The following is a 25,837-nucleotide window of genomic DNA, read 5'->3' as shown; positions in this document are numbered from 1 at the left end:
ATAACACAGTTGGTAATGAATTATGAAGTAAATGTAATATAAATAATAGCAAATGTTGTTTATTCCAGAGAATTATTCTAAATTAATCATGAGAAATAGAATATTAGTGTTTCCAAAGTGTTTTGAATATGAATACTGCTCTACTAAACTGAATTACTAATTACTTGACAAGTAATAAATGTCTATTAATATTTCAAAATGACACAAATCTTTGTTTATATCAGAAAGAATCATTTAACAATAATTTATTTTCTGAATAATTTCCAAAGAATAATCAGTAAATATGTTGCTTATGCCCTGTGGTATTGCTGACAACTTTCAAATCCTAGAATAAGTCAGGAACCTGATTATCACATATATGGATGTATGTGGCCCATATGCACAAGGAGGACGATTTGAAAATGGGTTGGAAGAGTGCATGGATATGGTATGATTAAAATTTGGAAAAAGGACGTTAATTTAGGTGGGAGTAAATGAGTAAAGTGACCCTTCAAAAGGGTCTGGAGCCTTGATCACATGCTTGCTGCAGTTCACAGATGGCTGCTAACACAGGTGGAAGCTACAAATACCCTCAAACCTTATGAGGCTATAAATATTATTCTACAATACCACATTCCAAGATGTGAAACTCTGAAGTCATTTTTAAGAAGGTAAAGTATGTGACACCAAAATATACCATTCTGCTCACATTTCTTCCTCTGACAGTAGCCTCAAGAAACCTCAGAAATCAGGCCTCCTTAATGTCAGCTTCAAAGGTACGCCTGATAAAACTTTAAGCTCAATAACTTGTTGGGTAATCATTTGCTCCACAAACAGTCATTTATCACCTACTCTATCGGTTAGTGGAAGGCGTGAATGAGGAAGGAAGGAGGACATAAAAATGAACAAACAGGATCTCTGTCTTTACAGAATCTATTATTATGGTGGAGTATAAAACAGATTTTTATCTAAATGTCACTTGTATGTTGGAAAAAATGGAAAAATTCAGAAATAAGGAGATACATGGATCAACTGCAGTGTATATCTACAAGGAAATAATGTATAAAATTCAAATGAATTTTGCAATGAATTTTAAAGAAATGCATTACATCACTCATAAAATGTTAACCAACTGTGTCACCTTCCCTGAACACTTAATATCTCTGTTCTTCAGTTTATTCATATGAAAAATGAGGCTAATCCTGTATGATGGTGGATCCATGTCATGATACAACTTTCAGAACAAATAGAATTTATAATACCAAGACTAAACCCTAATGAACACTGTGGACTTTGGGTGATTAAGATGTATTAATGTAGGTTCATCAACTGTAACAAATGCACCACTCTGGTAGGGGATGTTAATAATGGAGGAGGCTGTGGGTATTAGGAGAGGGGATATGTGGGGGCTTATACTTTCTGCTTAAATTTGCTGTGAACCTAAAACTGCTCTGAAAAACAAAGTCTATTTAAAATGAAAAAAAAAATTATAGTATTGAATTATAACCTAAAATCTAAAATAAATACCCATGAGTCCATGCTGATATAAATAAATGATTGAATCAATAAATAGAAGGACAAATAAATAGAAAGGACAAATTTTTTTTACAGAAGAATTCTCAGTAACATATTAGACACTCTCCTCTTCAGTAGGTGGAGAATAGGCTTCCCTTGAGTATAGGCTGAAATTAGTAATTCACTTCCAAAGAATAAGGTATGGAAAAGGACAAATACTAGCATTGTGGAGAAATCTGGCAGGCACCATCTTAACCAAGTGATGAGGGTTAACATCACCAATAATGTCATATATCCCTGGTATGATGATAAGAACACCGTGCCTCTGTGGTATTATTCACAAAAATCCATAACCCCCGTCTAAGTACAAAAACACATCAGACAGACCCACACTGGGGGACATTCTATAAAATATCTGACCACTAGTCCTCAAAAGTGTCAAGGACATGAAATACAAGGAATGAAAAACTGTCAGACAAGAGGAGACTGAGACATGATGACTGAATGCAATGTGTTGCCCTGAATTGGATCCTGAAACAGAATAAGATGTTAGTAGAAAAGCTGGTGAAACCCAAGTTAGGTCTGTAGTTTGGTAACAGTATTATACCATTGCCAGTTTCTTAGTTTTGATAAATACGTCACAGCTATGTTTAGATGTTAACATTAAGGGATGTAAAGGATATACAGGAACTCTCTGTACTATTTTCTTAATGTTTTTCTAAGTTTATAGTTATTTCAAAAGAAAAAAATATTCTAATGAGGATAATAAAAAGTCTTCCTTCTAGAGACCTGTGAGGATTAAATAAGTTCATATGGGTATAGCACAACTCACTAAAAATGCCAGCTACTATTAGTATTATTACTATTAACATTATTTGCTAAAATTGTCCATGACAAATATGCATTAATTTCATAATAAAATAATATATTATTATAAATGATTATTGTTGGGTGACCTTATGTCTATGAGCATATAAATACGCCAAAGTATTGATACCATACATATGTTCAAAATAGGAGTTTATCTCAAAGCACAAGCAAATGGCTAAAAGTGAAAGAAAAAAAAAACTCTAGGAAATCAGGCATAGTCTTATTGAATGTTTTTTCACATATTTTAAAGTGGAAAATTAAAACATTTTATCTGTTTTGTGCCAAAGAAATATTAAGCATGTGGAGAAGCTAGAGGAGGTCTGTTTTGAACATCGTGGCAGTAAAAACTTAATGAAACTAAGGTCATGTTTCTGATTGTCTCAGTAGTGACGTAATACAAGTTGGAATTTTACTGGGCCGTTGCTGGCCTTCAGCAGCATCAGCAGGAGGGATGAGGAAGAAGTGAGGGCTGACACTTCAGGGAGATACAGGGGCACCTTCTCAGTTGTGAAGAATGGCTCTAGGGCTTCCCTGGTGGCGCAGTGGTTGAGAGTCCGCCTGCCGATGAGGAGGACACGGGTTCGTGCCCCGGTCTGGGAAGATCCCACATGCCGCGGAGCGGCTGGGCCCGTGAGCCATGGCCGCTGAGCCTGCGCGTCCGGAGCCTGTGCTCCACAACAGGAGAGGCCGCAACAGTAAGAGGCCCGTGTACCGCAAAAAAAAAAAAAAAAAAAAAAAAAGAATAGCTCTAGATGGGGGTCCAATGTTTATAATGTCAGATTTGTGTGACAATTTTAGGCATAGCTGGGTAACTGTGTGGGGAGGTTGGTAGGAAGGGGTTTACATCAGTCAGATGAAACAGTATTACTGGGAGCAGGTAATAATGAAAGCACCATTATCATTACACAGTCTTATTCAGGTCAGGGACTCAAGGAGACGTAGGGAATAGGAGGATATTGTTTTTTGCCCAAGTGAGAGACCTGGGAAACGTCCATCAGGATTTCTTAAATGCTCAGCAAAGCAGGTTGGCATTCATGGAAAGATCCCGACTCTAGTATTAATGGGAAACTGAATTCCTAATCTATGAAAATAAGGTGAATACTGGTTTTAGAAATGGTCAATTTTGTAGAGAGGGAGTAGGGAATGTTGCCCCTTGTGTCTTTATAAAAGCAACCAGGGAACATCTCTGTTATCTACATCCATTGATACCATGGTGCCACAGGTGATATAGAGGATTCTCCTACATATGTTTTACCTGTATCAGGAATGATTCTGGAATAGATTAGAATCCAGTAGTAAATTTAGCCATGGAGAATGAGCAGTGGCAAAATTAAAGGTTCCCAGGGATTCAGTGGACTCACTAGCCACATTCTGTATTTTAATCAAGGTCTGGACAATAAGTATAAGGTTATTTTTTTTTAAAAAAATTAAAAACTGTTTTGTAAAAACAAAAACTATTTGGTGTGTCTCAGATAACTTAAATATGGCAGTTGTATCACCATCCATGAAAAGGACATTCATAGGCATTCACGGCTTTTATGTTTTATTTAAAAATAAAATTAGAATATCTTACAAAGTCTATTGGAAACTAAATGACTGGAACCCCATGCTCACTTTTCAATTGATTCTAGTGTAACCTCAAATGGGATAACTAACAAAAGTAGGAGGATGAATTAAGGCAAAGCTGTTTCCATCATGGGTACTGAAATTCATGGCATACTCATGACTAATGATGAAATATGAAAAGCACATGTGTCTAACATGAAAATTCACAGCCACTGCTGTCATTAAAATGAATATGTTTACTCTCCATGATAGAATTATTTTATGGATGTGAACAGCCTTAGAGACAGATATGGTTGCTCATGAACACATTGTAATTTGGCTAATGTGGGATCATTCTCTCTCCCAGATTCTTCATTTATTAATTTATTCATTTGTTTGTTCATTCATCTAACATTTGCTATTAGTCACAATGTATTATGATGAGCATTAGAGGAACTCTAATAATGAATATATGCCCCAGCACCCCCTAGGAGTTTGCTGTTCTGAATTAAAACATCAACCATTATGTGACATTTAGTGGCATCATTAGTAAATTGCCAGAAGCATCAGTGATTTTAATTTTTTTTATATAATGGAAATATAGGCTCAACTGATAATCTCTTACCTACCATAAGAAGCAAACACTAACTGAGCACTTGTGAGTGTGCTGTACATGCATTACCATATATCATATAAGAGGTTAGTATCCAAAATATATAAAGACCTCAAACAACTCAGTATCAAGAAAACCCAACAATTCAATACAAAAAAAAAAAATGTTCAGAGATTCTAAACAGACATTCCTCCAAAGAAGACATACTGATGGGCAACAGGCACACGAGAAGATGTTCAGCATAACTATAAGGGAAATGCAAATCAAAACCACGATAAGACATCACCTCACAAGTATTAGAAAGGCTATTAACAAAAAGCCAAGGAATGTTGGAGAGCACATGGGCAAAAGGGAACCCTCATGCACTGTTGGTGGGAATATACAGTGGTGCAGCCATTATGAAAATGGTATGGAAATTCCTCAAAATATTAAGAATAGAACTATCATATGTTGCAGTGATTCCACTTTTGGCTATTAATCCAAAAAAATTTTAAAAACCCACTAATTTGAAAAGATATATAGATATATACACCCCTATATTTGTTAACAGCATTATTTATTTACAATAGACAAGATATGGAAACTACCTAAGTGACCTCTGACAGATGAATTGATAAAGAAAATGTGTTACATGTATAGTGGAATTTTATTTGGCCATAAAAAACAAATAAACTCTTGCCATTTGAAACAACATGGATGGACCTTGAGGACAATATACTAAGTTAAATAAGTCAGACAAAGAAAGACAAATACCACGTGATCTCTCTTATATGTGGAGTCTAAAAACAAAGAAGCAAACAAAATGAAAACAAACACGCTTAGAGATACAGAGAACAGACTGGTGGTTGCCAGTGGAAGGGGGTGGGATAGGAGAACTGGGTATAGGAAGTTAATTGCAAGGTAACAAATGGTAACTAGATTTATGGTACTGATCACTTTGTAGTATATACACTACATACACTATATACAAAGTATTATGTTTACACCTGAAACTAATATGTTATATACTAATTTTACCTCAATTAACTAAAAGCAAACCAAAAAACCTCTGTTGCCAATGACCTAGTTTTGAGACCTAAGATGGGTTACTAGCCTCCATGAGCCTTAGTTTTCTCACTTATAACAACAGAATGCTGTACCACCTCACAATGTTCATCTTTACTTTAACTGAGAAAACTTATGCAAAGCCCTTAGCAGTAAGTCAGTCATAGAATGAGTGCTCTATAAACTTTGTGTTGTGGTAACATAAGAAGCAGTGCATATTTAAATGTTCATCCATTTTTGTTAGCATATCTCTAAGATTCTAAGTCGTATGTTTTGAGAGAGCGGTTTGGTGCAGTAGACTTGGCATAAGAAACCTGGGTTCATGTTTCAGATCCTTTTTAAGTAAAATGGTTATAGTAAGATCTGCTCTACATATTGTGATGATCTAATAAAACATCTTACGGCAATAGCCATAAAAAACCTTGCAAATTAAATTTCTCACTATCATCATTATTATTATTGAACAATTGGAAACATAAATTGGAATCCATGCAATAGCCTACAAAAGGGAAAAGTTTGCTCTTAGAGTATAATTGATGTGAATAACTTCCTAGGTTAGGTAGCTGCAAACACTCAGGAAATAGTCTTGCTTTCATAAAGAGGAGACCAAAGAGGGCCATAGATGCCATGGGAAAGCCTAACATCAGCACTCCAGGGGACTCAAAAACACTGTCTATGATCTCATGAAATCCTGAATATCAATATGTTTCATACAGTAATGAAAAGCAAGGCTACTACTTCTAATTTTCTTTGAAACATGTAAATCTAATTCACAGTGCACTGAGGGTAGATCAAGATGAAAAATAATTCTCTGCTCTTTCGTCAGTTCTGGCACAAAGAATATAATCACTTTTAGCAAATATAAAGACAGTATGTTTCCTATTGCTTTTGGAAATTCTTTTGTGGGAATTCTTTTGATGAATGCTCAAATTATTTTCTGATTGTCAAACTCCATGTGGAATTGTGTGATAGACACTTCTGCAGACATGGACAACAACAATATCTTTTTATACTAAATAAGTCTGAAAATAATAATATTTCGCTTATTCTTATAACAAGGTTTTGAAGAAAGTGGTATAATTATTCCCATGTTACTGGTGATGAGTTGGTCTAAAAAGTTGCATCTGTTACACAGCTGATTAGTGGCAGAGTACAAATTCAAATCCAGGCAATTTGCCTTTAATGTCTTTGTTCTTAAACACTAGATATACTACTTGCTATAAATTCAGCATTTAAGTTTATTAGGCTCATTGCTTTATAATGTTAGCTCTATTTCACAAAAGACTAATCATAGTCTTTGGTTCAATTTCTCAACATCTCACAAATAATTGGCAAAAGCCAGGATTTACAATTGGCCTGTTGAATTCCAAATTCTGTGCATTGGTCTATTGAATTCCAAATTCTGTGCTCTCACACACACGATTCTTGGCACTGGGTATCTGACATTTAGCCACAGATTGCAACACAGGTTTCCAGGACAGTGATGTTAAAGAGAGAAGCTAGCAAATTCAGGGTGCCCACCTAATAGAGCTTGTTAGTGCCTGAAAAGGACCATTGGAAAGAAGCATAAGCCTGCCTCTGAAAAAGCTTGTTTAGCTTCTCTCTACATGCACTATGATGCTATTTAGACAGAACAGATTAGAATGTAACCCTAGTTAGCTTTAGCACACTGGAAATTAGTAAATTCTAGGTGAGTTTAATCCTATAGTAAATTAAATTGACTTGAATACACATAAATTTACTACCCTTCTTTAGAGTTTATTTTTAATTTTACTCTATCATTTTCAGTATAATGATTACTTTTATTTTGCTATATTTTGTTTAAAGCAGCACTTTGTTTCATTGGCTCTCCTGTTTTCTAACTTCACCTCTCTTAAGGAAGTCCTCCTCTGCCCACCAAGATTGGAAAACATTGCAGGACACTAACAGGAGTGTTACAGAGGGAATTTAGAAATTGGAGCTAGCGTGCACGTGAGAGGAGGCGGATAAGGTTTTCCAAGGCATTTGGGACAAAAGGCTTCTCCAGAGTCAGTAAGGACCTAATTTTCACTGGTAAACTGCAGGCCATGGGGTATATCACCGTTTTTGAACTCCCCTCCATAAATCAAAATTTATCCACACCTTCATTCATCGTCACCAACTTATCTCCCACTCAGAAGTTGGTATGTCCCTACTCCTCTCCATGTCCAACTCTTCACCTTGTGATCATATTTATATTCCTTGATGCTTCTTCTGGAATTTTAAATCCTTATTACATATCTCTAACTTTTGTCTTCATTACCTTTTTTCATTCTTCCCTTTCTCTCTGACTAAAAAATTACACAATGCCTTGTCATCCTACTAACGAGCCCCCCATCCATTTGTCCACTCTCCTCTTCTTCTCAGCTAAGTTCCTTAACAAAATCATCTAGTCTTCCCACCTTCACTTCTTCACAAATTCCTTCAAATTTCATGTCCTTTCCATTTCTCAAATCCACCCCCACCTCCTTTCCCACTGCTGCTGTCTCATGGCTCTTACCAAGAATATTATTCTCCCAATAATTTTGTTTGCTTCTATTAGCTTGTCCTCCTAATCTTTCTCTCTGTTACTACTGGAATTATCTTCTTAAAATTGTAACCTCATCAGGTTTCCCTTGTTAAAAATCTTCTAGTAGATTCCCAGTTACTGAAAGATATATAATTAAATGAATGAATAATTTCCAGAGAGGAAAAAAGTATTGTCAACAAAATGATCATAGCAAGTTGATTAAATTCCATATAGATGTCCTTTTCTTCTGCAAGAGTTATAAGGAAATATCTCTTATAGTTTTTTCTTTTTTTTTTTTAGGATTAAGATTTTAGTGCATCTAAAGAGACAAAAGAAAGGTTAGATGAGAATATCTAGGGTTAAAGAAAAAATGTCCCTTGGATTGATAATCAATGGAGGGGATACTGGGATCTGTCTTACTTATGAAGAGCCAACTGGTGATGAGTTGTTGGGTTGAAGTCACCACGAAAGTCATTACTATTTGATGAGCATTCAAGAAATTGTAATGAAAATATAGGAAAAGAAAATGGAACAAGTCATCCGTTGGTTCTTCTACCATTTCTGCCGCGGAACCCAGCCACTCAGGCAGCCAGAGGAGTGGCAGTGGTCCAGCCACCCAGCACGCGAAGGGCCCCAGTGCATCCAGCAGGAGCCCTCTTCACCAGGAAGCTCAAGAGGAAGGTCTGGTCTGTCAAAGGGAGTGGTGATCAAGCATCGCAAGAGGAGAGTGTTGATAGTGTCATTTAACCTCCTAATGCAAAAGTGTAGATGCAGCCAAAAAAAGGTGGCTGGAACGGATGAATCGTCACCAAAAAAAAGTGCAAAAAAAAGGTAAGGAGGCTCAAGTGGCTAATCACGATAATAAAGAATATTTAGCTGCAGAAAACGGAGAAACTAAATAGGAGAGTCCATCTCCTCTGATGAAGCAGGGAGAAAGACGCCAAGTCTGATTAATAGCATGTATACCATATCATGTCAGTGGTTCCTGTCTCCCTTCTTGTACCAATCCAAGAGAGTATTTTTATCAATTATTTTTTAAATGCAAGTTTTTTAGTAGCTCTAGAAACATTTTTAAGAAGGAGGGAATCTCACCTTATCACATTTTTTTTAAGTGTAAATGCTTTGTTTTTAAGAGGTGAAATTATTTGCTGGTGGTGGTGGTGTTGGTGGTGGTGGTGATGTTTTTATTTGTTTGTTTTGGTACAACCAGAAAACAGCAGCATATTGAATATGGGAGGTTTTGATTGTCTTGAGTATTAGTTTAACATCCATAGGTGGGGCAGTAGTTTTTATATCCTATAATACTCAGCATACTAAATGACAATTTGGAGTCACAGTTGTGCATTGAATATGTTTTGAACATTTTAAATTACTTCCATTCTCATGTTTTTTAGTATAGTTGTTTCCTAAAGAAAACTGCTCTTTGATCTCGGCTCTTCCTGTCAGACTTACATGTACTCTGTAACATCTTTGGTAGTGGTAGTCCAATTTCCCTAGTAACTTTGTTAATGTGCTATGAAAGATTGAAAATTTGAGTCTGTAGTGTATATTATATTAAACTGTAAATTAGTGAGAGTTAAGATATAACAGTGTATCAACATTTGAAGATATTGGTACTTGATATACTCTTAAGAAAAATTTGCATACACATTTCAGGCCAGAAAGTCACTGGAATAACTGTTTAAAAAAGGATTACAACTACATGCCTTTTAAAATTTTGTTACAAACATTAAGAAATGTGTATAACTGTTAAAAATCTCAATTATAAAAGAAAAAAAAAGGAAAATGGAAACTGGTGGTCACTCTTAACATAAAGATATTCAGTAATGTTTTCTCTGAATATCAATGTCTTCCTAGACTTATATAAATTAACATTTCTACCAAAAATGTTTTATTCTCATTTTATTTTAATTTCAGAAGGATTAAATGAATTATATCATTTGCTAACATGTCTTTAAAAGAAGTTCATAGAGGTATCCAACTAATCAATTTCTATAAGTAATATTCTTATTATACATGTACCAAGGATGAAGAATAAATGAAAATCTGGTTTCAGACCATTCCAGCGTGCAAATATGCACACCAATAATAGAAAGAAAGCATCAAAGGGCCCTTGTTGCTTCAATTTTTATATTTACTAGATTAAATATATATCATAATTTACAACGTTAGCTGAAAATATTTATATGCATATATAATATGTATGTTTATATAGTAACATGTGAAATATTATATAATTTTAACTTAGACTTAACTTCCTTGCCACATATATGCCACATCTGATGGGAAGTAATTAAGCAAGCAATTATGACCTCCTAGGACCAAAAATGAAACCCAAACAAAATTTCTTAGATGTAATGTTATATTTTATACAGATGTTTTAGACTCGTGTTTTCATCTTTATTCTCACAATAATCCTGGACATACAAAGATATAAAACATATATTTGTAGCATGGAAAGAACACAAACTGGTTGGTGTTATAGATAACTAAATGATTAGCTAAGGACAGAGAGCTGATAGAGAAACAGATCTGTCTAAAATTGAAAACCTTTAGGCTCCTTGGGAAATCTCTTCTAGAAGCAGGAAAGTGGAGGAAAAGGGCAGCCTTACTTCTTCGATTCCTTTCCTACTCCTAGAGTAAGGATTTTAATAGTTTCCAACTTTGGCTGTAAATATAAATAATCTGGGAGCTTTAAATAATCCCACAAACTAGCCTGTACTTCTGCTGAATTATATTAAAATGTAAGTATTGACATCAGATGTAAATGATGCTTCCAATGATTAAAAAAAATGCAGCCTAGGTTGAGACCCTTTGGTCTATGATGATTTCAGGTGCACTGTTTTGAGAGTCCTTAGAAATTACTTTGCAACAGATTTTTGGCAGAAAAAGTGAAATACAAATCCACCTTGCTCTAAACCTCCGGGAACCAAGCAGAATGCAATTTTCACTTGGATGCCTTCAAGCTCCTGAATAGGGCCACTGTTGCCTGCTGCCCTAAAATGACTTTGGCATTTCTACCAAACTGGAAAAAAAAAAAAAATTAGCAAATCATCCTTGTCCAATTAAGTTGATGCCATGGTTGTGACCTTTACCAATGTCAACTGCAGCTAAATCCAAGGCAGTGAGTTGCATGGAAAGAAAAACAAAGATAGAAGATGGTGACTGCCTGGGGTGTGAATGAAATAATGAGCTTTCGTAACACAATTTCATCATTTTTTAAATCTACACTACTTTTCTGAATTGCTTCTCATTTCTGCTCTCTTTCAATTTTCTCCTTTCTTTACAGCATTTACAATTGTGATCACTGACATTAAATGTATTGTGAGGATTCATCCATACTTTTATGCTAAAAAAGCTGTAGTTGTACTTATTTGAATAAATGTGTTCTTACATCTGCACAATAATTTTTGTTTTAATTAATATCCTACCAGAAACCTTCTTTAAATCTTCTCAAAGTGTTATCCTCATCTCCAGATACAGTACTTATGAATTCATATACTTATTGACTGTTTCTCAGTGTCAGACACTACTACCTATGCTAAATGCTGTATGTTAATTTTCTTATTTAATCTTTCCAACAGTTCTGTAAGGTTGGTGCTGTTATTGTCTTCATTTTATACATATGGAAGCTTAGTCTCAGAGAGGTTGAGTTGATCAGGATTTCAAAATTAATTAGAAAGTTGTAGAAAAAATATGTTTACTTAGTATGACTAGTGAATCTTATCTCTCTCTCTAAATTATTTTTCCTTGTATTTATATTCATTATACACGATTTCTTGGATGTAAATGAAAAGCAGAGCCTAATTACATAGGCAGAAGTCCCTCTGGGCCCTCAAGAGTCTTGGCTGGAACACTTGGGACAGAAACACAAGCCTTTTCTATTTTTATAGTTCCCTGCCCTGATGTGGTGATCGGTGAGTTTCAGCCCAGGAAGCAGATGACCCCGTGGTGGAAGGGGAGAACAACTCAGCCATCTCCCTAAGCCATAAGACCTGTGGGAGCCTGGTGCAGGCAGCAGCCACATCCTCTCTCCTGAGGCCCCTGTCCCAGTAGAGGGACCAAGGCAGGGAGGAGCAGAGACCCAGCCAGCTGAGCTTAGGTTCCTCTGCATCCTGTCCTGCAGAGATACCAGCCCTGAGGGGGAAGAGGAGAGAGGAAGGGAGGAGCCTGGCAACTGGCTTTGTCCAGCATTTTTCTCATCTTGTTTAATCCTCCCAGTAAATATGAGCAGTAAATATCGTCACACTGGTGTATAGAGTGAATCCTAGCTCTTAAACCCTCTATCATGCAGCTGTAAACACCAACAACATTGCTGTATTAATAATTCATAGTTTTCACCTAAAAGGGTAGACCTCTCAGTAATACATTTCCTGTTCTTCCTCTTACATTTATATAATTTCTAAGTTATATAAAGTCACATTTAATATTTTATAATAAAGTGAATATAATTAAGTAAAACAGTACAATGGATATATAAAAATTATTAGTTTTCCAGAATGTGCCATTAATTGAACAAGATTTTTTAATTAGTTTCCCTTTTCTGGACACTTACTATGCATTTAGCTCTACTACACAAACAGTACAAGTCAAAGATAAATTAATATGTTGATCAAGTATTATTTGTATATTATCAATGATGCCCAATAGGCCCATCTTAAAGGCTTAACACACACACACACACACACACACACACACACACACACACACACACAGGAGCATGTCATTCACTAACTCTGGGGGTTAGGAGGACCTTGATTTGTAGTGTTTGCCAATTTCTATAGTATAAATACTACCAACTTCAATCTACCAAGGTGATATCAATGAACATGAAGGTAGACAGAGATACCAGTAGAATACCATTATATGGTATTTCCACTACATGGATCCCAAAGACATAATATCTTCAAGACATAGAATCTTCAGAGATAATAGCATGATAAAGTATATTTGATATTTACATTTGCTTTTAGTATGATTTCCTTAATTTTAAGTATATATAATTAATATTTAATAGTAACTTTAAGAGCTGACTAGTACAAATTCTGAAAATGTAACAGCTAGCTTTTATAAGTGTGTATGAGCCATCTCCAGCAGACCACTGGAGTATTCACCATTCTAAATATATACAATGACATGCATATTCTGCTTTTTTGTACTGGTAAAACAAGCAGGGAAAAGTTATGGTTCTCAGCTCAAATATACAATAAAGAGTAACTCAAAAAAGATAATGGGAAGGGGTACACTTTTACCATAAGCCTTTCATCTATTATACTATACATAAAACCATTTAAATTATTCCTCTTGTCTGGTGTCCTTTGTGATCCTCATATCTTTTTATTCTACATTGTCTCATCAGGAAATTTAATCTATTTCCAACATTTAGTTGCTGTCTATGGAGATGATGCCAAATCCTTTACCTCCACTCAGATATTGTCCCTCAGTTCCAGATTTAAATGTATAAACACCTATTGGATATGGACACTTGATTGTGTGAAAGGTGTCTAATACTTAGCGTGTTGTAAAACAAACCAATTTGGGTTCTGCCTAAAAAAGCTCCTCTTGTCTTTTGTATTCACGGCGAATGAATGTAAACACTGAGCGTTATTCTTGATTTTCTCTCTTCATGCATCTCACTTAATCACTAGGTCACTGCAGTTCTATGCCTCAATTACATTTGGAATCCCATTTCCACTTCTGCACCATAGATCAGGTCACTGTCATCTGCCTGGATCAGTGAAATTGTCAGTGGTTTGCTTGTTTCTACTCCAGTTAAGAGTCATTTTATACAAAATAATTAAATCAGATCTCCTAGCTCATATCTTTGCTCTTTACCTCTCCGTTGGAACAGTATTTTATACATAATAAAATATATAATCTTATAACAAAGACATCATCTCATGTGCATTTGGATCCAGGTATCTCCTTAGTCTTTATCTTTAATCAAAGCTATTTGGAATATGGAAATCCGAATACAAACTATGTGACAGACAAGGGATTAGTCTTCAACATTTACAAACAGCTTTTGCAGCTTAATATCACCAAAACAAACAACCCAGTCAAAAAAAAAGACCTAAATAGACATTTCTCCAAAGAAGACATACAGATGGCCAAGAGGCACATGAAAAGATGTTCAACATTGCTAATTATTAGAGAAATGCAAATGAAAACTATTGATACAATGAGATATCACCTTACACCAGTCAGAATGGCTATCGTCAAAAAAATCCACACTGGAGAGGGTGTGGAGAGAAGGGAACCCTCCTACACTGTTGGTGGGAATGTAAATTGGTGCAGCCACCATGGAGAACAGTATGGAGGGTCCTTAAGAAACTAAAAATAGCACTACCATAAGATCCTACAATCCCACTCCTGGGCATATACCTGGAGAAAAACATGGTCTGAAACGATACACGCACCCCAATGTTCATTGCAGTGCTGTTACAATAGCAAAGACATGGAAGAAACCTAAATGTCCATCAATAGAAGAATGGATAAAGAAGATGTGGTACATATATATAATAGAATACTACTCAGCCATTAAAAAGAATGAAATAATGCCATTTGCAGCAACATGGATGGACCTAGAAATTGTCATACTGAGTGAAGTAAGTCAGGCAGTGAAAGAGAAATAGCATATGATATTGCTAATATGCAGAATCTTTAAAAAATGATACAAATGAACTTATTTACAAAATAGAAACAGACTCACAGACTTAGAGAATGAACTTATGGTTACCAGGGGGGAAGCATGGTGGGGGAGGGATAGTTATGAAGTTGGGGATTGAGATGTACACACTGCTATGTTTAAAATGGATAACCAACAAGGACCTACTGTATAGCACAGGGAACTCTGCTCAATATTAGCATTGTTAATCAACCGTACACCATATAAAAATGAAAATTAAAATAAAAAGTTAAAAAAAGAACAAATACAAAAAAATGTCCTGATCTACTACATACCCTTTGCATATTTTCCTTGTTTTCTCTTTACAGAAAATTAGGCTACAATTTCCAAGAGGTCAGGGTTTGTCCTTTCAAGTTTGTGTCTCCAGTGATGAGCATAGTCCTTACATACAGATGGAAAACAATTTAGCTGAATACTTGGTACTTAATGAGCAATCAATATTTATTTTCTAACTTCTAAGGAAAATGTCCAATGAGAAGAGGGACACTGATGTGGATTGAATGTGTCCTCCAAAATCTTATGTTGAAGCCCTGACCTCCAGTGTAATGGTATTGGGAGATGGGGCCTTCTGGAGGTAATTAGATTAAGTCATGAAGGTAGGGCCCTCATGGTGGGATTAGTTCCCTTATAAAGAAGAGAAAGATAGAGATCCATCTTTCTTTCTGTGCAAACACTCCTAGAGAAGACCATATGAGCACACAGCTAGAAGGCAGCTGTTTACAATCCAGGAAGAGGGCCCTCATAAAGAAATGAACAAGGCAGCACCCTGATCTTGGGCTTCACAGCCTCCAAAACTGTGAGAAATGAAGGTATGTTGTTGAAGTCACCTAGTCCACCACATTTTGTTATAGCAACCTGAGCTGACTAAAACAGAAATGCAGCAAGTGACGTTTCAAATGAATTCTCTGGCAACGTTGCTTTGGATACTCAATAACGTAGAGCAAATCCATGAGCTAAGTACAGCCGTCTCCCTTAAGGGGAGAGAAGTATGCAGCCATCACTGTATTCAAGGTATGACCAAGAGCCATGCAGAATAAACACTGTGCTGTTAGAACACTGAGAATAGAAAAAATAATTCTAACTAGGAGGGCAAGAAAAAATTCACTTGAATCATAGAGTAGGCATGACAGCAATGGAGAATGTAGTGAAGGAAAGGAGGCTGAAAAACCTGATTGAGTTTCCTCAGCAGAAACTTAAGCTGTAGGACTAAAAGATTATGTAGCAGACATGCTCTAGAAATTAAAAAAAATTACCAACATGTAAATTATTTTTTAAGTTTTCATCAATAAATTCTCATAATATTGAACTGCCTACCTAATGAAATTTGTGACTTTTAAAATCCACAGTGAATATATATAATTTATATGTATACATGTGTATGTACATATGTATTCATATATACACACATGCATGATGCAATAAAAAAATCTGTCTGCATTATCCAATCTTCTGGAAGAGAAAATCAAAATAAAATGACATTTTGGGGGCTATATTGCTTTTTTCCAAATGTAAGTTGAAAATTGCTTACTTGGATGTGTTTCACAGATTTCAGGAAAAACCATTCAAATACCCCTCTCCTTTCAAAGAAGAGGTGAAGATTTTAAAGAAATGTAGATGAGAATAGCCATATATCATGGAAAATAAGAAAAACTATGATTTGTAATGCTCATGTCACAATGCTCTGAAATAGGCATTGAGGAAACTGAGTCACAGAGAGGTTAAGTGATGTACTCACACACACTCCCAGTCAGCTCCCAGTTAGGTACATAATATCACTGTGGCTATAATTAGTCAACTCTGAAGACTTAGCAGTTAAATGTCCTCATTTAAAAGTTATGTTTTTGGTATTCAGAGAAAAATTGTTTCATGACTGAAAAGTTTGCTTCTTTTACATACACCCTTATCACATTTTATTATTCAGGATTTTTCAAATATTATCTGTGAGGTGCCTGCATAGAGATTCAAAACCCAAGTATACATAAAATATAATTTCCACCACTATCGAAAAGATAAAGACTATGAGCAAAACATAAATGCCAGAGAAGCTTTTAATGCTAACCTGTAAAATGAAATGCTCTACAGTACATCAACTTAGATTTATTGAACTTTATCTTAAACATTTTGGATTACTGTTATTATTTTTTGAAAAATGAGCAGTCTCTAAGACACGTGCATCTAAATGCTTCCTGTGTTTTCCTGTGATAAGCCAAGAGAAATAATAATATTTATTATTTATCTCAATGACAGGACATATGTTTATTACTAGTAAATCAGTTAAAGTAACAATCAGTAATTTCCTCTACACATTCAGGGGCATAAAGAGCCCAGTTTTACTAATGGGCTTAAATAAATGTATTTTGAGTTGGAGACAAGTGTAATGTGCCCATAAAATGACAAAGCTGCTTTTCCCAAAGTCACTGGACTTAATAAGGGTGAATCTTTGCTCCTCCCTTAGACTAACATGAAGTGGAGGCAGTATGTGGCTTCCTGGCAGGTGGGGGAGATTGTGTGGGTAGCTGTGCATTCAACCAATGACCCGTTTCAATAAATTTACCCAGGATTTTTCCTAAACATAAATAAAATACATTATTAATGCAACTTTCTTCCCTGAGTTTGGTTGAATTAAAAAAATACTGTAGACCTAGAGTTTTCAAAGGAGGTTCAGAAAGATATAAAGGAGAAAAATATTGGCCTAAAATTTTTTGAGATCCTTCAGGACGTAATAAAAACCAAGAGAATAATATGAAATGGAAATACATATTTTAAAATGATTTTGACAGAAAAATGAGATTATACAGATTTATGTGTCATCGAGAAATCGACCAGTTACAGACAAAAACAGAACATTAGAAAATTTATTTTGTTTTACTTAACTTTGACTCTTCATCCTGAAAATAGTATTTCCCTAATCTACAATTTGTCCATATCCCCTTTCATCCAAATGTAAGGAATCACAGAAACAAGCAGTAAGAAAGCCCCAGATGTAATGCATCATTAGGTACTTGTAACAGTGGTTCTCAGGGTTTTTGCCCACCCTCCCCCAGTCCACTGGAGATTTGCTTTAGAAGTTGGACTGGTATCTATAACATTTATTTTAATAGCAAGTGATCCTGAGGCACGTAATAAGAGAACCATCACTTTCAAGTATACTGCCTGAAACTAACTCCTTTCTGCAATAACTATTTCAGTTTACCAAGATTTATTTAAATGTAGAGCCTGCAGATTGAAGGTTCTGATGATTCAAACAAAAGCAGAACTGAAGGCTTCCCTAGTGGCGCAGTGTCTGAGAGTCTGCCTGCCGATGCAGGGGACACGGGTTCGTGCCCCAGTCCAGGAAGATCCCACACGCAGTGGAGCATGCTGGGCCCGTAAGCCATGGCCGCTGAGCCTGCGCGTCCGGAGCCTGTGCTCCGCAACGGGAGAGGCCACAGCAGTGAGAGGCCCGCATACCGTAAACAAACAAACAAAAAAACAAAAGCAGAACTGAAAGGCCTCCTTTGTCCTGTCTAAAGTAGGGTGGTGGTAGGGATTTGCAAGGAAGATTTGCTTAAGTCAGTTGATCTCAAAATCCCCTAAGGAGCTCTTAAAAACTAATGATGACTGGAACCAAACCAGAAAGAAGTTGTTTTAACAGGTCCAGGGTGAGTCCCAAGTATTAGGATTTTTTTTAAAAGACACATCCCAAGTGATTCTAATGTACAGGCAATGTTGAGAACTACAGACTTAATTTCTGAAAAACGTATCCACTTTTGTAAGGATTGTGGTTATACCTTAGGAGAAAGTATTTTCCATATTAGACCTCTGGTGTATACTGGAATGTAATACAAGATATTTTCTTTTAACTATTGTAAAATAATAATAATCCTGCCTAAGAAACAGCTGGCTTTCTACTAAAGAAAAGTTGTTTTCCAACATTCTCCAAGTGACTATGAAGACTTTACAAACTGGGTTACTATCTCCCATTTACTTCCTAATTTTTCAATGAATCTGATATCTTACTTGGATTCACTTTGATGATAATACAGAATGAAGTAAAGTGAGTACCTTACTCGATTTTACTTTTCAAAGCACAAATAAAGTGTACCTTGCTTCTTGTCCTTGCATCTGCAATCTTAGTGTCATTTGGCATGGATGGAATTGATATCCGAGTTGGACTAGGCTTGAAGAGATTCAAAGGGGGAGGAGGTTGATCATGGAAAACAGCTGAGAGGCAGAGTTGTACCGTCTCTTTCATTGCTTTCAGCTGCGACGCCTATGAAAACAAGAGAGATCACAACACAATGTTTACATGCGGGTCTGGTCATCATTTACCTGATTAGATTCTCCCTTTCCTCCTAGCCTACACTTGTTCCCTACACAAACACGTATTAATTTTCAAACGCAATTGCCTAACATAAATTCCATTATGACGTGCCGTTTAATACACACTCAGTCTGTTTTTTAGGAGCTAATGTGTTTCATGATATATTTTGAACACTGGAATTCAGAGACATATCTTACATTTTCCCCTTGAATTGACATGATTTCAATCATGATACTTTGCTGGCAAGGAAATATACTCTAGGGTCACTTTAAAGTGGAACATGTCCTTCTTAGAAACCTGCCATCTTTCTATTAGCAACAACCTTTTTTATTACAAATCACTCCTCTTGTGATGTAGGCTTCTGTGTTTCTCAGATAGGCCTGTACCTCCACTCAATTTCTGATACAACTCTTATTTCCTCTGGGCCCTGTTAAGTGGTAGGAGTTATTTGGATGTGATTGTAAGTGACAATATCAACATTTTCTATTAACATAGTATATCATAATATTCTAAGCACTTTCACAAAAAATAACTTTATGCTTTCAAACATCTGTGAAACTGGCATTATTATTTCTCTTTCACTATAAAGGAAACTTTTCTTAATTTTTTAAAAAAATTTATATTGGAGTATAGTTGACTTACAATGTTGTTTTAGTTTCAGGTGTACAGCAAAGTGATTCAGTTATACATATACATGTATCCATTCTTTTTTAGATTCTTTCCCCATATAGGTCATTACAGAGTATTGAGTAGTGTTCCCTGTGCTATACAGGAGATCCTTGCTGATTGTCTACTTTATATACAGTAGTGTATATATGTTAATTCCAACCTCCTAATTTATCCCTTCCCCCACCTTTCCCCTTTGGTAACCATAAGTTTGTTTTCTAAGTTTGTGAGTCTGTTTTTATTTTGTAAATAAGTTCATTTTATCATTTTTTTAGATTTCACATATAAGTAATATCATATGGTATTTGTCTTTCTCTCTCTGATTTACTTCACTTAGCATGATAATCTCTAGGTCCATCCACGTTGCTGCAAATGGCATCATTTCATTCTTTTTTTGGCCGAGTAACATTTCATTGTATATATGTACCACATCTCTTTATCCGTTCCTCTGTCAATGGACTTTTAGGTTGCTTCCATGTCTTGGCTATTGTAAATAGTGCTGCAATGAACACTGGGGTACATGCATCTTTTCGAATTATGGTTTTCTCCAGATATATGCCCAGGAGTGGGATTGCAGGATATGGTAGTTCTATGTTTAGTTTTTAAGGGAACCTCCATACTGTTCTCCATAGTGTTTGTACCAATTTACATTCCCACCAACAGTGTAGGGGGGTTCCCTTTTCTCCACACCCTCTCCAGCATTTATTGCAGACTATTTTTTCTTTAGGTTTACATCCCAAGGCAGACAACCATCTCTAACGTCCATCTAACCCCCAAATCCCACTGCTAAAAATATTTTTAATGGCTAATAAGGTTTAAAAATGATACAAAATTGAGTAAAAATGACAGAGACATCCCCAGGTGCAAAAATGAAGAGAGACATACAACCTTGGGAAAATCTCATGGTAACTCAGTGGTAACTGGGGACATGCATAGACCCTAGTAAGACAATAACACATAAACGTCCACTTGAAGATATGAAATATGGTCTTTGGGGTGAGAGAGATGAAGACAGAGATTAGGTGCTAAAGCCATATCCCTGGACAAACTGGCATATGTGGAGTTTACCCTTTCACTGTACCCATGGATCAATGAAGCAGCAAAGTCTGTTGTCTCTTCCTGTGAAAGTAGTATACTCCCAACAAAACTACTGCCTTTTATATATGATATCAGGAATACACCTGCATATTGCATCCCATCCTATTTCTTGTCTCCTATAAAGCCCTTGTGGTCAATTTCTTGAGAGTAGTGACTATGACTTTGATCCTTACCAATGCCCACCTCTGTGTTTTCTACTCATAAGTGGTATAAAATTTATCCTTAAGATGAGATTGTCTATTGCTAGAATAGCAGTTAAAGAAATCTCTCTCTGGTCATATCAAGAGATTTTTTAAAAGGCAACAGTAAGAGCAGCAACTGGCAATATATAAGCAATAGGACAAACAAGTACCTCCTTCTCATTAATCTTGCCCTGTCAAGTTGTCCAAGACAAAATAAAAATCTGATAAGAACTAGAATGGAGGGGCTTTGTTAAGTGGACGAGAAGGAGCTAAGCTGAATGGTAACCTTATATTCAAAATGGTCCCTTTTATTTGCTTGCCTGAGTCGCTAGATTCTTGCCCTTTCCCCACTTAATTACTTTCTATGATTGATCCTGTTTGTTTCCTTCATACAATTTATCATTAATTTTAATTTATATGTATACACATATGTATAAGTTGCCTATTTTGTTCAGAACTGTATAGCTAGCACATACCACAATCCCTGACACATTAGAAGGAACACACACAAAAAAGCTTTTTGAATAAATGACTTAGGTGAAAATGTTTCTCTTTTGTCAGGGAAAGAAATTGACAAGCTATATCAGTAAAAAGAAATGAAGCAATGGCTCAGATTTCCCTTCCTATTGATTCTTCGTTATAATCTTGGATGACCCTTCCCTTCTCTCACTACAGAATAAGAGATCATGGCACTGGGTACTTTGTCAGGAGTGAAATATTCCAGATGGCATTGAACAATTTAAATATATTTTGTTTTCTTATATTATCATTAGACAATGGAAATAGAGCTAACGTGACGAGGTCAGGCAGGTCTTGGCCAGCACTCAAAGCTAACATGGCTTTGAAATGTAGCTTTCAATGCTTAGATAATGCAGGAAGTAATGATAGTTATTTTTCACTGCATTCTTATCATGGCTCCTCTTACAGTATATATGTAAAAGTTGGATCTATAACAGTCACAAAGTATATGTTGACATAATATACAAATTCCTGAGTAATGGCTGAACTTGGATGCCGAAAATAATGAACAGCATCAAGCTAATAGTTCATTTTCAGTAAATATTGTTTAGGCAAGACAAATTTTCCAATGGAACAGTCAATGGGATAGGCATATATGCTACAATTTTAATCATCTGAACTTGATGCAATCATCTCTTCTGCTCCTACAGGTCTCCTGACATTCTCAGGGTCACCTTGGACGGTAGTGTCAACAACACATAGATATAACCTCCAACTCCTCACCTTTCATATCCATTGCAGTGTAGTAAGTTATCTTTCCTCTTATATTTCAACCTATTATTAATCTCTTAGCTTTTGATTTCATTTCTTTTTTTTGGGTCACAAGCCTATGACTTGGCCTCCTATATTAGATTCTGGCTCCTCTCCTTCATTATATTGTAGATTTTTCCTACTAGAGACCACAGGTTTCTGTGAGCAATGCTGTCCCAGTTTGGTCATCTTTCTACCAAAAAAAAAAGTCCATGTCTTTCTAGTTAGTCCCTCCAACTTAATAGAGCCTGTTCCTGACACTACTCAGGTTTGGCTTGACCCATCCCATGAGCAGGACCCAGATAACGATTTTTCCACCAAAATGGCCATTACATTTTAATTTGTACTGCTAGCTGTAGTCTGTTTTAAAATTGCAGGTAAGGTCACTGTTCACTTTGAAGTTCACCGGAACAAGATGTCACCTAATGAAATACAATGTAAACCATATAAAGTATACTTTGCTCTAGATCTTACAACCTATTCCCTCTTAAGATCAGCCTTACTTTTGCCCTTGATCTTCTCCCCACACCAAAACACTTTTCCCACTTCCTTTGCCGCATGTTAGTAAAATGCAGAGTCTTTATGAAGATCCTGCTTGTCACAATGTCCTTTATTTATAGCCCACTGAACATTCCAAGTTCATTCCCATCTTAGGGCCTTTACACTTGTGGTTTCTTCTGCCTGCAGAACCCACTTTCCAAACATCTACATAGGAAATTTCCACTTGAAATGTATGTTTCAGCTCACATATTATCTTCTTCAAAGTCTCTATCACATTTCTTAAATTATGTCCTATGAAGCCCTTGTCATAAATGCATATTATCTTATCGTTATATCTATTTCTGTTACAATGTAATTTCTTTGAGGGATGGTATTTTAAAAAAAATTTATTTTATATTGGAGTATAGTTGATTTACAATATTGTGTTAGTTTCATGTGTACTGCAAAGTGATTCAGTTAGATATATACATGTATCTATTCTTTATCAAATTCTTTTCCCATTTAGGTTATTACACAATATTGAGCAGCATTCCCTGTGCTACACAGTAGGGCCGGTATTTCTTTGGAGAATCACTGGTTTCTAACTCAACAGATATTTGTTAAATGAATAAATAAAGCAAACCCTCCAGAGGATATGTTTTATGTGAGAAAATAATGAAATATTTCTCATTTTATCCTGTATATTATATAACACAAAAAAGTATTATTTTAGACATTAAAATACTACTGCTTATCTGTATAATATGTAAAGCTTATAAGAAATTTTTGTTTATATATATGATCTTGAGATGGTGGGAGATTTAGAAGGCAGTTTTGTGTGTGTGTCTGTATGTGAGTACTTTTCTCAGAAAAATGCATTTTGGGGGGAACAAGAAGATATATATTGCAAAGACAACAGTGTCCCTAATTTCTCACCTCCTGACAAATAAAAGTTCACAAGGTAATATTTACGTCTACCTTCATTTATTTACATGAAGATGTGACGTCCTCAGAGAGATCTGGGTGCATCAATGACAGCTGGCTTTGGAAAGATCGTGAAGGACTGTGAATCCAAAGCCTTTCGCCTTACCTTTATTTCACCATGAAATTAGCTCTATGAATCCTATAAAGTCATTCAGCGGTTTTATTTTTTCTGCTCTAGGTGATCTCTATGTCCCTTGTATGTAGGATGAATAAATAGCATGTGTGTTAACTTTTGAAGTTATATTACCTTCATTTATCTATTCAATCAATAACTATTTATTATGCTCTTGCTGTGTGCCAGACACACTGTGGCAAGAACAGTTCTTGTTCTTTTACTACTTCGTCCTGGGAGTCTGTGCAGATCACCTAACTTGTGTCATCTGTAATACAATGTAATAATGCATGCTGTCCTGGGTGAAATTTTGTGAGGGTCATATGCAATAGAAACTTTTAACATAAGAATTTGAGAGATAGTTTCCAAACCATAAAGTTGTTTTTACATTCCAGTAGCTGAAGCTAACTATAATTCATAAGATATTGCCAAATAAACAATTGATTGTTTGGAAAACCAAGATTGATTCTTAGATCTTGAGATTATTATTGCTTTTATTGGGAGAGTAAACTGAGACTTCTTTCACGAGAAATATGAAATGAGAACCAAGTTAGAGTGTGAAGATATAGTTTTCATAATATTTATTAAGTACTTAAGGCTATTTGAAGCCCAGATATAACATTCTTTGGAGCTAGACACCTGAAGAGAATTTAAAAGTCTCATAAAAAAATGATGGGGAGAGGTGAAGAGCAATTTCCTTAAGCTGTAGTTTTCATCGATTTTGAAGTGAGCTAGCATTTCTACCTGACTTTATGATTGTAGTTTACGAGCCTCAAACACACCTTACGTGAGATTTGTGGAAATCAACCTCCAGTAATATGCAATGCTTTTATAGTTCACTGTAGCAAAAGGAGTGACAAGATCCTGAAGGTTAAAGAGAAAAATTATCACAGAGATGCAGTCTCTCTATGATCTCATTCACTAATAATAATAATTACTATGCTTCCTGAGTGTTTTTCATGTGCCAAGAATTCCCAGTACTTTACTTTTTTTGATGACTATCATTTTCTCATCACCCTTATAAAGTGAATTTTTATCATTATTCCATTTTACAGTGAAGTATAAAGAGTTTGAGCAATTTGAATATGCTCATTCAGTGACAGAGTTATGATCTGAACAGACAGACTGACTGCGGGGACCTTTATTTAAACACTACAACATATAATCTCTCATCCTGAATCCAGTCTGGCATTGTGAGGGCTAAGCACATAGTGCTCTTGGTAGAAGTGGGGAGGAGGAAGGCATAGGATGGATAAGACAAAGGAGAAAAAACTATATTATCTTCAAGTTCTGTGACTCAGGACAAACTACAATTTGCCCATGAAACGTCATGTGACAAAACCGGTTTTTATAACTCACATGTACTTAAAATACACATATTCACTTTTTGTGTTTCTCTGAACTCCTGGTTCAGTGTATAATTATTTCCTAATTTTTGGTGCCCAACAAAATTGTGAGAGATGTGGGACCCAAGATTGTGTATCATAAGTGTTTTCTGTTTCTCATAGCACCTGGCACACAGTGGTCACACAAACAGCATTTCAAACACATATAGTCATTCACTGACTAAATGGATTATCTGAAGTTAAGTAAGGGAAAAAAAATAATGTAAGGAAGAACATTCCAACAGTCATAGTTGTTAAAAACTGAGTGGGAGGGCCTGCCTCAGAATCTTGGAAATTCAACATCTTTCTAGAACTTAAAACAGGGATAGCAAAGAAAGGAAAAATAAAAACATGATCTAATTGAACTTCAGGATTATACATACCTCTGATAGTCTGATTCTACCAATTCTATAAAGAGTCGTTTCCTTTTTAAAAACTAATTGGTATAAACTTCTTTTATAAATGAAAGAAATCTCATAAAGTGGAATCTTGGTAAGATGAATTATATTTGACCTAGTCTAGAAAAAAGCAGGCAGGTTTCCCTAAAATTCTTAAATATTATATTAATTACTTGGAT

The 25,837-nt window shown here is 35.6% G+C and overlaps 1 protein-coding gene across 1 annotated transcript in view; it reads right to left on the bottom strand.

Moving 5' to 3' along the window:
- Positions 1-25,837, bottom strand: part of LUZP2 (leucine zipper protein 2) — a gene marked incomplete at both ends in the record, with an annotated part of 446,055 nt that overhangs the window by 22,118 nt on the left and 398,100 nt on the right. The window contains one exon of the mRNA XM_082845005.1: positions 18,866-19,033. Coding sequence (XP_082701131.1) covers positions 18,866-19,033 — 168 coding nt within the window. The remainder of the gene's footprint in view (positions 1-18,865; positions 19,034-25,837) is intronic.

The sequence above is a fragment of the Leucopleurus acutus genome (assembly GCF_964270905.1).
Source record: "Leucopleurus acutus genome assembly, chromosome: 8".
Lineage (NCBI taxonomy): Eukaryota > Metazoa > Chordata > Mammalia > Artiodactyla > Delphinidae > Leucopleurus > Leucopleurus acutus.
This window is presented reverse-complemented; position numbering and strand designations above follow the sequence as displayed.